General features: G+C 39.1%; 1 protein-coding gene across 1 annotated transcript in view; it reads right to left on the bottom strand.

Moving 5' to 3' along the window:
* Positions 1-477: 477 nt before the first annotated feature.
* fam13a (family with sequence similarity 13 member A) overlaps positions 478-12,243 on the bottom strand; it is a 64,323-nt gene continuing 52,557 nt past the window's right edge. The window contains exons 15-24 of the mRNA XM_061678891.1: positions 10,643-10,859; positions 10,309-10,450; positions 9,555-9,636; positions 9,272-9,477; positions 9,097-9,180; positions 7,796-7,891; positions 6,029-6,181; positions 3,299-3,495; positions 2,782-2,883; positions 478-2,290 (exon numbers count right to left, since the gene is read on the bottom strand). Coding sequence (XP_061534875.1) covers positions 2,167-2,290; positions 2,782-2,883; positions 3,299-3,495; positions 6,029-6,181; positions 7,796-7,891; positions 9,097-9,180; positions 9,272-9,477; positions 9,555-9,636; positions 10,309-10,450; positions 10,643-10,859 — 1,403 coding nt within the window. The 3' untranslated portion in view covers positions 478-2,166. The remainder of the gene's footprint in view (positions 2,291-2,781; positions 2,884-3,298; positions 3,496-6,028; positions 6,182-7,795; positions 7,892-9,096; positions 9,181-9,271; positions 9,478-9,554; positions 9,637-10,308; positions 10,451-10,642; positions 10,860-12,243) is intronic.

The raw sequence follows: 12,243 nt of genomic DNA, 5'->3' as shown, positions 1-12,243 counted from the left end.
GCTGCGGAAAAAAAATGTTATAATAAAGACCAGGAACAATGAAATGCACTGGAATGCCACTAGAGGGCGCAATCGACCCGTCCGAAGAGACCAAAACCTTTTTAAAAGACGTCAGTGTGATTCCCAGAAAAAATTGTCGAACTTCAAAATACTCTAAAATATTAAACCCAAAATGTTTAAAAACCGTGAATTTTCATTCTGCTCTTCAAAAGGTCGCCAACTATTTGGATCTCCTTTGACAACTTCCTAGCTCCTCTGTCTACGTTCGCTCCTCCCACCATTAATTCCATCGAGGACCGAGGATATTGAGACGGGAACGGCGCCAAAACAATAGTTACAAGCATTCTGAAAATGGTCAAGGGTGTCACTATATAAACATGTTTTAAATTACTTGTAGCATTACTATGAATGTTCACTCTAATGAGGAGTTGCTATATTTAAAAACAACAGCAAAACAAATAAAATCCACAGAGGCCAAAGAGTCAGTAAAAATGTATTTTTTTCATTCATATGTACAAAATACAAATACAGTTTATGTACTAAAATGTACACACTCTCAATGCACGAACCCTCGCCAGTGCTTGTGTTCAATAAAAACGAAATTCACACAGATTAACTCGTCCATATCCATTTTGGAGAAAGAGGAACAGAAACGTACGTGCTCACACAAATGTAAACATACGCATACGTTGTCCACATTTACAGCAGGAGGGAAAACATTTGGACATTTATTGTTATTATTATTTTTTCTTTTACACCAAAGATTTGTACACTTGTGGACTACAATGAACAGACATACTAGTCCGATGTTGCTAGTGAGCACGAAATACACATTGAGTCTTAGAATTGTACTATATGCAAGTATTATGGGCCACGTTAAAAAAAAATGACAAAAAAAGGGAGGCAATAAAAATTGCGCCCATTTTTAGTTTTTTGCTTTTTATAGTAAATATGAAGATTTTGGTTTTGATTAGGACAAAAAAAAATGTAGACATGATTTTCAACAAACATCAACAATAAGAGTCGAAATTATTTGGGGGGGAAAAAGTGGAAACCAGTGCAATTACAATAGAACCAAATTTATTGTAAATCTGTAACAGAAAGTTGTCATTTTTATGAGAAAAAGTCACCAAATAAGTGGAAGCATTGTTTTTTTTTTACTATTAAAAATTTATGGTATAATCAAAGATTGTGTTCTCCCCAAATTATTTTTTTGTGTTGTTAAATTGTGACTTTATTCACGTAAAAATAAAAATTAATCTTGCAATATTAAAGCTTTTTTAATCTAAGAAAATTATTTTTTATTTGTGCAATATAAATGTTGTTAGGTATTGCACATTTTCTCTTTTCCTCTTGTAAAAATTACAAATATTTTCCCACTACAATTAGTTTACTAAAATTTGGATCTCACAAATTCCCACATGGTTTTGTTTCTGTATTTGTGCAAAAATACTACTTTGGCTGGCAATTTCACATTATTATAGTTTTTTTTTGTTTTTTTTTTGCAAAAGGTTCTCAATTTTACATCTTTTCCCCCCCGCAATGACTAGTTTATCACAACATTTGCAATATTTGTTTTCCTTACACTAAATTATTTTGCAGAATATTCATTAAGTCTTGCAAATTCTATTTTTTTCCCCATAAAAATGACAACTATTTCCTCACTAAAATGTGGGTCTTTTCATATAGTACCTTTTTCTCAGAAAAAAATACAACTTAACATTTTTTTGCCGTGAATTACAAATTATTCCAGTAATTCTACGACTTCATTAATAATTTAATATATTTATAATTTTATTTTTCCATTTTAATTGTGGCCCACAATACTCATTTTAAGATAGCTAGCAAAACAATCAGTTTGGCCTCTAGCGAGCATTCTTCTACAGAGGTCAGGTCAGATGTTAAATCTCCAACAAATATAAAGTCTCCTGTACAAAAATATCCTGCGCCATCTTCCTGACAACATTTTAAAAAATACCATTTCATGTGTATCATTTTTAAGACTTCTATGGTAAAAGGTGAGAAAGATTGTTGTTGCGTTACAAACGGACACAAATAAATTAGTAGACATTATAAGCTTGATTGTTTGCGGTGAAGATTTGGGGTTCTCGGCAGCGCTCGGGACAACTTGATCCAAACTGTCACGACAAAAGTCTTTGATTTTGCTCATATGAACTTGGTGGACTCTCTTTTGCTGATGAGGACCTCCAGTAGCTTCAGTTTGGCTTTGACGTGCTTGTACTCGTTGTACTCGGTGGCGAGAGGCGAGCGGTCCTCCTTCTGAACGTTCCTGAGGAAACACGAAGACAATGTTCCCGGCATGGGGAAACTATCATGTAAATAAAGCAATTAATCACTTGTTTATTATTCTATGTATACGATTATATAATCAAATAATGTCTAGATGAATGAAGATACGTTTTATATACACATACACACACACATATATATAAATAATATTGGCGCATACAAATAAATTAAAACTAAATCCAAATAAGATCACAGCAAGGCACTTCACTTTAAATTGCACATGAACAGTTCATGCACCGTTTTAAACTGTTGTACAGTCTTTGAGAACTGAATTTTCCTGAGCTCACCTCTCAAACCCCTCTTTATTTTCTTTTTAGATATACTTAATTTCATGTTTTAGAAAATAAAACAGAGGCAACAGTCTTGGAAACAAATACAGTATTTGTCCATATTATAGTTTCCATTCTCTATGGAAATATCTAAAATCAAATTCTGCACGTTTCCATACTTTAATAGCCACCCTGTTTTTACCTTCCATTCTGTTGAAAGAACTGGTCCTCAAACTCTTTGAGATTCTTGCGGATTCGCTTCTTCTCCTCACGGGTCTCTTGGAGCTGCTCCACAAGATCTTTTCTACAGTATGACAACAAAATCTCACATTATTAAAAAAATAATCTGAATTACATTACTCGCAACAGGTTTGGGCTATAATGAGCTTCCAGGTAAAATTTAGGGAGGAACCTAAAATAGGCCTACACTAGAACCTGGACAGGTGAACTTAATTTAACCTTCTCCAAACCTTTGAATGCTCATCATGACAAACTGTTCAATATTTTAGTACGTTTTGCACAACTTGCTTTTCTATAACATGGAGCTGAATGGCAAAATTCACAACAGGTGTTTGATCCATGAACATTTCCAAGACCGTCCACTTCTACACCTTTCAGTTTTAGGTTCATCCTGAATTTCACCCAGAAGCTCAACTTCCCAAACTATTTGTGAGTAGTGTATATTGCGGTGAATCCATGTGCCATTATTTAAGGCTTACGTGCTTGCGGAGTGCAGGTTGGACAAGCGCATGTCAGTCACGTTCTTGGAGGGCATCAGTTCGTCCACTGGGGAAATAAAACCGTCCACTTCCTCGTCCACGTGGCCCAGGAAGCTGAGCACGTTTAGCTCAGGCCGAGCGGTGACCGAGAACTGCGTCTTGGCGTCACCATCGTCCTCGGAGCCGTCCTCTTCCTCCTGTGTGAAGAAAGAGAGCATGAGATGGAGCTCCAGACTTGCCGTGACTTGTCAAATCTAGTCCAGACTGGCTGAGACTGTTAGTGACAGGTTTAGACTGGTCGGGACTGGCCAAGACCAGCCATGATTGATCAAGTTAGGTTGAGATTGGCTCTAACTGATCGAGACTGGCTGTGACAAACACTAACTGGTCGAGTCAGGTTCAGACTACTTGAGACTCAGTGGCTGAGTGAGTCAGGCTGAGAATGGCCGCGACTGGTTGAGTCGGTTTGAGACCAGACGATTTCGATAGAGACTGGTCAAGTCAGGTTGAGACTACTTGAGACTGCTACTGACTGTTTGAGACTGGCTGTGACTGGTCAGATTAGGTTAGGACTGGTCAAGACTGCTCAAGACTAGCCGTAATTGGTCAAGTTAGGTCGAGCCAGGCTAAGACTGCTTGAGACAGGTAGAAACTGGCTGTGACTGGTCTAGTCCAGTTGAGACTACATGAGACTGGCTGTGACTGGTCTCGTCCAGTTGAGACTACATGAGACTGGCTGTGACTGGTCGTGTCAGGTAGAGACTGGCTGCTAAGTTGAGTCAGGCCAGTCATGGGGGCCGAGTCAGGTTGAGACTGGTCGAATCAGGTTGAGACTGACCATTACTTTTCAAGTGAGTCTGCTATCACAGTCGGGTCAGTTCAAGACTATTTCAAACACTTGAGAAGGGGAATTGACTTGTTGAGCTAGGCCTCGACTGGCTGGAACTGGCTGAGTCTGGTCGAGACTGACCAAGACTGGCTGTGACCGGTCGAGTCAGGTCAAGACTGGCCATCACTATGCAAGTGAGGTCACTACGAGTCGAGTCGGGTCAAAACTACTTGACACTACTTGAGACACGGGTCTTGATGGTTGAGTCAGGTCAAGATTGATCGAGTCAGAAAGAAACTGGCCGAGATTGCTCTAGATCGGTCAAGACTGGTCTAGTCGGGTTCAGACTTGCTGTGATTGGGGTTAGTGGTTAACAATCATAACCAACCTTTTTTAGCCCTCATTTGGACCCCGAATGTTAGTTAATCACGACACAATCATCATATATCATATATGAAACATGATCTGTCTTGTCAGAGGTCTGTGCTCCACGGTTTAAAAACTGTAAAACAAAAGTAAAAAAAAGAAAAAAAAAAAAAAAGAAAAGAAAAAGAAATTCATGCTTCACGTTAACAACCCCCATGTCAGACGTACACAATATCAAACCTCATCAAAGAAGAAGCAAATGCATTGAAAGGTTTTGCCTTGGTGGAGATCACGCTTATGTACTGATGGACACTTATGTTGCGTCTTTTTACTTCATGCGCTTTATATATTTGGTGAGAACCATGTTAGTACAATGTTCCAAAACTAACCATGGGAACAACAAAACTAAAACCAACTACATGTTATCATCCACAAGCTACTGAGTCAACACGAAAAGGGTGCGGAAAACAGCAGGCAGCTGTCCAATCAACAGGCAGCCATGATGGGGGTCATTTAGAGCAGGGGTGGGCAAACTTTTGAGCTCAAGGGACACTTTGGATTTTTAAAACAGACCGATGGGGCAAGTCATTTGTAAAGAAAATAACAACAAAAAAACAATACATAATAACAATGTTCAAATATGTATTTTAATAGTAAAATGATTCATGCTCATTTTTAAACTGCATTGTTTGTCATTTATTCAATTTCCATTGATCAACTAATTATTTAATATAAATCAAGTAAAATTGCTTATTTTTGGGGCCTGAACAGCGACCATGGCAAAGGTCCTATTGTAAATGCAATTCTATTTTTTATTTCAATAATAAGAATTCAAACTTTTTAAAATTTTGATTACAATTAATTTATTCATCATTAATTATTTAATGAATTGTTCATTTTAGTAGCATTACATTATTAACTGTATTTCTTTTTTTCCAATTCATAGATTTTAATTAATTCAAGTTTTTATCGTTTACTTTAATAGAATAATGCTAAGTTTGATTTGTATAGCTTATGATTATTGTAAGACTAATCAGCCAATTATTTAATAAAAGTCAAAGTGTCACATTTTTGTTTTCGTGTAATACTGTTTATTTGAAAAATAAAATAGGGCAAATTTTTAAATTTTATTTTAGTAATATAAATTATTCTATGTAAAAATATTTTAATGAAGAAATAATATTCATGTCATTTTTAAAAATGTTATTATTCATTATAAATGTAATTATAATTAACCAATTGTTTAATATTGTTCTAATGTTTTTAGCAATATTATAGTTTATTATTAACAATAAATTTAAACATAATTTAATAAGATAATCGAATAAAAATAAAATAAATGAATACATTACCATAACCAATTTCAGGAAATAATGACTAAATTAATGCTCGGTGGGCCAGATTAAAGAGCAGAGCTGGCTTTATGTGGCCCTCAGATCGTAACTTGCCCACCCCTGATTGAGAGGGTAGTCAAAAAAAAAATTAATGGAGGATCTGATTATGGAAGCAGCTCAATGCAGCATCAGCCCTTTCACCTTGGTGTCGTCGAAGAAAAGCGCGGTTACGCCCTCGATAATGGGCTGCAGCAGGGGGCCTCGGCGCTTGCTGGAGGGCGAGCCCTGCGGTGACGTTGAGAAGTAGCCGTTAACCGGCGTGGAGGTTGTAGCGCCGCCGCCGCCGCCGCCGCACTGGCCACACGGACATTTTTTGCGTTAGAATCGCAAAAACCACCACGCCTACAGTTTAATGTTGACTTGTAATGGAACGGACAGGGTGAGGTTCCATAAGGCGAAGGAAGATAGCGCGTCAAAAGGTTGTACACGCTCAACTATTGAGAGACAGTCCATTAAAAAAAAAAAAAAGGAACCTACAGTCTCTGATAGCCTTTAGAGGGAACCATATTTGGTACCAAAATCCATGAGATAAAAATAAAGCAATTTTTAAAAAAATAAAATCTAATAAAATTCTAAATGAAAGAATAGTACTCCATCAAAGGTCCTTTCTTCACGTCCTTACAGCAGACTCGGGGTGAGACGTTCAGTACACTGCACGGGGACAATGCGCCATTATGGACTGCGGTTTTTCAGTATGTGATTCCTTTTGCATTACCACTGTGTGTGTCTGCGTGCCTGTTGTGCATTCACACACTCACAGTTGGAACTGTTATGGCTTCAAAGTGCAGGTCACAGACGCGCCAAAACGTAAACAGACTACCACAAGCAGAGGATTTGAGGAATGAAAATTTGAAGCAAAACCGGCTTCATCAAAATCTCCGGTGTAGATCAATATAGGTTTCATCATTGAATACGATGACTCAGGATTAAGAACAGCTTGCAGACATTTTACTCTTTGCAAGCATTGCTTTAAACATGTGCCATACTTTAAAGAAAACATAAGCAATAAGACCAAGATTTTCCTGTGTTCATATCCTGATATAATCCTTCTCGGACAGATGAGTTGAGTGACTCGAAAAGGTAAAGTTGCAGTTACAAGGCATAAATGACTACAGGAGCTACCTTTTGACATCAGCTTTGTTTTTAAAGCCAAAACATTTCTACATGGGGCTCAGCTCACAACGGCTCTTCACCTTACCACGCCTCAGCTGCGCTGGTTATCAGAGTTGCGTTCAAGGCACGCACACAGTGCATTCATTGATGCCTTCACTTACGATTCAGAAACATCAATATTGGAAAATAGAACTGGAAACGTACAAAATGCCATTTTTGCTGACAAGCAAAATAAACAGATACTTTTGAGTGACAAAAGAGTTGTTCACTTCATGCACAAAAACATAAAAAAAATGTACGGACCGTACCATGGGCGAGATGCCACGTTTTTTGGGGCTTCCAAGTGTTTTCTTGGAGATTAAAGTCTGTATTTCTGTCCCCACATTTCCATCCCTTTGCAAGAATAATACAGACCGCAGCATCACGGAAACTGCGAGAACAGCGGTCCCAACTTACATGATGCGGGAGGATTACAGAAAGAGCGTTACATAAGTGAGGATCATTTCTTACATAATGAACAATGGTTAACAAATACAGGAACGAGTGGGTAATGACGGCATGCGTTGTTGTTTGGGGGCTGTTTTTTCATTCGGCGCCTGCAGGGTGGGCAGCACACGTGTGGCCACAGCTACACCCCCGTCAGATGCTAAAGCCAACAACATGAGCTGGGATTAAGCATCCGCAGATGTTTGAACAATGTGCGTTTGACAAGAGCGAGGCTTGAAGGGCGGTTATTTAAAAAAAATAAATAAATAAATAAATAAAAAAGGCTGGGATTACATCATGGTGACTTACAATGACTGGGATGGCGGAGGCTCGGCACAGGATCTGCTTGACCAGCCGGTACCTGTCGTACAACGGCTTCATGATCTGCCGCTCGCTCTTGGTCACCTGAGGAAATGAAAACGGGGACGCCTTATTATTAGAGCGTGCTGCTGTTTAGGTTAGCAACAGAGTTCGAATCAGCAACAGAATGAGCGGGAAACTCTTTAACAAAAGCGTCTGTGAACTGAGATAATCACCGTGACTGCTTGAGTCATTGTTCACACTCCACTGGCAATCTGGGTCACAGCGGAAGCCTAAAACATGCTAATTCTCAGCATTTAGACCCAAGTGACAGGCAGGAGCAGCTCAAAGGCAAAGAAACCCTATTTATATTGCCACTTTACCACTGTATAACAACGGTTTGTTGGTTTACAAAAAATACTATTTAAATTAGATAAAAAATTGTACTGTGGGGAAAAAAAGGCCTCTAATTTTATCCGAGAGGAGACAGAGGTCAGTGAGAAAACAGAGCGCTGCAGCAAAGCAGAGACTGTGGCGCACAATACTGCGTATAATCAATACGGTGTAGTGGAAAAACATCAATAGTGAATGGCGTATGAGTAAAAGAGTAGGTGCCATGCAGTGGAAAAGCAATGTAGGAAAAGTGTCACATTTAATAATAGCGAGAAAAATGGAGCGCTGCAGAAAAAGCGGAAATAACAGCAGGGTGGCAACTAACAATTATCTTAATAATATATTAATCTGTCGATTCTTTTTTTCGACTAATCGGTGAATCGGATAAAAATAAAAAATAAATCATTTCCATCTCTTTATTCAAAAACTGGCCATTATTTCAAATTGGCCGTGCAAAAAAATGCACAGACATAACTTGATTTTGATTCATTTACTGGTTTTGTTTGTAACGTCAGAAAACAGTGCCCTGCGATTGGCTGGCAACCAGTTCGGGATGTACCGCCTCTTGCCCGAAGATAGCTGGGATAAGCTCCAGCACGCCCGCGACCCTTGTGAGGATTAACCGGTACAGACGATGGATGGACGTCAGAAAACAGGCAAAAATGTTGATAATTGTTTTCCAAAGTAAAAGCAGATGTTTGCAAATGTCTTATTTTGATTAAGCAAAAAGATCATCAGTCTGCTTTCACAGTAGGCTACAGAAATGCACTCTTGACAGGCTGAAATTCTATGGCTTTGAGGAAATTTAAGATAAATATGGTCTCTAAATGATGAAACGACTATCCAAATAGTTGTCGATTAATTGATTAATTGTTGCACCTCTAGAGAACAGTGATAATAGATAAGTGTTGGCTTACAGGCCGTCCATGGATGCTCTCGTAGTAGAGGAGAGCTTTCTGCAGGGCCAGTTTCTCAGCTCCAATCTGCTCTCTGGTCATATCCTGTCAGGATGGAACACACCAAGTCAAATGCCTGAATATCATTACATCATTTTTATGCTCCAATTCCACCACAAGAGTAGTACTACTGTACCTTGATGTCCTCGGGCCGGTCGACCTCCTGGCGCTTCTCCTGCAACTTCTTGAGGATGCCCTCTAGCGTGCTCTCCACGGGGGGCTTGGGCACCTTCTCCTGCGTGGGTTTCTTCTCCAGCTGCGATCCAAAGCTCTTGGGCAGCGTGTTGCTGCGTTGCCGCGTCAATGGCGGAAGGTCCTCCTCAGATTTCATCAGCTTGTGTTCTGGGGGAGGAAGGAAAGACGTTGTTGTGGTTGTTGGTCATTCATTCAGTACTTGTGGGCTGTTTCTTGGTGGTTACCTTTGTGTTCTTTGCGCAGCCTGGCCAGCTCGTTCATCCATCGCAGCACCTCTGGGTTTCCAGCTTTGTCGCCGTGGGAAGGCTGGGGGAAAAACAACAGCAAATGATGGACATTTTAAACCCTCCTGTGATGTCACGGGTCAAAATGATCTATATTAAACAAGGAACAATTAACACTCAGGAGGCTTTTAATTGGTCATAATTTAGTAGGGCTCAGAATGAAACAAAAATGGGCCAAAATGATGCACGAATACCATATTCCTGTTATGCTGTGGTGTAAAATTGTATGAGTATTTTTATTTTTGTCTAAATGAAAAAAAAAAAAAAATAATAATAATAAAATAGTTTCAGAAAAAACCTTAAAGTATTAATCTCTAAATTGTGTACTTAATAAATAATGATTCAATTAAAATGTATTGCAAGTACAATTCAAATGTAAATCATACCTCAATAAATATTTGAAAATAATTTTTAAAGATAAAGTTAAATACAACTGAACTGTACATAAATGTAATGTATCGGATTCAAATTAAAGTGAATTAAAGTTTAAACATTTCTTTCAGTGATTTCTTTCGCTTACCACTACCACACTTTGAAAATATAGATTATAGGTCATACACATTGTATTTCAGCCCAACTCAACGCACACTGACAAAGCATGGGTTAGTGATTCAACTCCTGCTGACATAACGTCAAGTACAATCCCTGACTGATTAATTGATTGACCCAATACAACGGTGTTGTGTTCACTTACCCGGTATTTCCGCTCATCTTCGAACCTCTCTTCAAACCTGTGGATCTTCTTCTTTAGGACATGGATCCTCTTGGAGAGCTGTGCGGTGGTCAGCTCCTCTTTGTCGTCATCGCAGGAGCCTAAAGAGGAGCTCCTCCTGCGACTAAACACACATAAATAATAAGAATCAATACACTGTTATCACACTGCAAAAACTCAAATCCAACCAAGGTTAAATTGTCAAATCAAGGCAAAATATGCTTCCTCTTTCTCTGACAAGATACTGTATTTCTTCTTACCAGGCAATTTTTTTGTGTAACTACTGTACTGTATAGGTGGGGACAATGGCGTTTACCTGACGAAGGAGTGGGCGTTGGGCGGCGACGGCGGCACTTCGGTGTCGTCCAGGTACTGCTGACACTGGCCGTAAGCGTAGAAGCGGGGGGACAGCATGGGGTCGCTGTCCTCCTCCAGCAGCTGGCGGATGAGGCGGCTACCGGCGTGTGGCGACAGACGGGCCTCCTCGCGGTCTGTGCTCTCTCGCTGTAATGCGGAGTAAGCCGGCACCGGTTCTGTTTGACAGAAAGAAGAACGTGCATACATGTTAACTGTTAATGTCACTTTCAAAGAGCACTCACAGAATAAAATGTACTCAAAATAATTAAAGTATTGTTGCTATAGTTAACATTCAATTGTAATTGCATGTGTTGTTTATTATTACTATTTCCATTTTGAACACAACTCAAAATGGTGGTTACCAAATATGGTTTCCGACAAAGTGCAGAGCAATTAAATTGACGTCTCATTAAACATAACTCATTCCTGTAGGTATAAAAAATATTTTATATTGAATTATTATTGTTAATTCTATTTCAGTAGATATCTTGACAACATATACCCCCCCCCGATTACCAAATATGGTTCCCACATAGACTGAAGTGCAGTGCAATTACTTTAAAAATGATTATTTATTAATAATATTCATTAATTAAATTTGATAATATTTCAATACCCAAATTAAGACAATTCCTGTAGAAAAAAAAAAAAAAAAAATACATTGTCAAGTTTTTGAACGCCCACTTAAGTCACCAAATATGGTTCCTGTTGAGCTTCACAAATAAGCACATTTTGCCCAGTTGGAGCATGGTCAAAAGATATAAAGTGAAGCCTCAGTGCTTGTTTTTCTCGCTGCTCGTATTCAAAGACAAAAGAGGACGCCGTGTTACCATAGCAACGTGCTAAATCTTCTCGTTGCTGGCAAAGTCAGTGGACAGCAGCACACCCCACCCAAACGAAAAACACAACCCCCGTCTGTTTGGACCTCCAGTGGGAAAACTTCCACTGGGACTCTCTCTATTCTGTGTTTATCCTCTCGTCTCCACCCGGGCTGTAATTATGTCTACTGACAATCCTCGCTCTATTAATAATGCCTGGCGCTCTGTCGGCGGGATAATGTCAAAGCGTGACCCCTGCTGAGAGGTACACTTTGTTCTCTGGTGCCTCGCCCCATATGGCGGGACATTAAATATGTGCACGTGCACTGGCGAGAGAGCGGCAGCCTGTCAACATTGCCACAGCACAAGATGTGGTACCTGTCCTTTTTAGACAGAACCCTGCAAAGGCATGACTCCCTTTCACGCAGGTAGGTGCTGGCTTTTAAAAAAAAAAAAAAAAAAAAATGTAAAAATTAAAATAGCATCCAACAAAATCACCTCCATTTTTTAGGGGGGGGGGGGGGGGGAATAAATACAAGATACATATAAAAACTTGTCTTCGGATTTTACAAAAGTAATTAAGTAAAATAAATGAATATATCAAACAAAAAGGATATATGTCCAAATCCTGTGAGTTTGTTATATTTTAAAGACCACCTAACAAAAAGCAAGTCCTCAGTTTTATTTATATTTAAAAATCCATCCATCCATTTTCTGAGCCGCTTCTCCTCACTAGGGTCGC

Source organism: Phycodurus eques, chromosome 6 (assembly GCF_024500275.1).
Source record: "Phycodurus eques isolate BA_2022a chromosome 6, UOR_Pequ_1.1, whole genome shotgun sequence".
NCBI classification, from domain to species: domain Eukaryota; kingdom Metazoa; phylum Chordata; class Actinopteri; order Syngnathiformes; family Syngnathidae; genus Phycodurus; species Phycodurus eques.
This window is presented reverse-complemented; position numbering and strand designations above follow the sequence as displayed.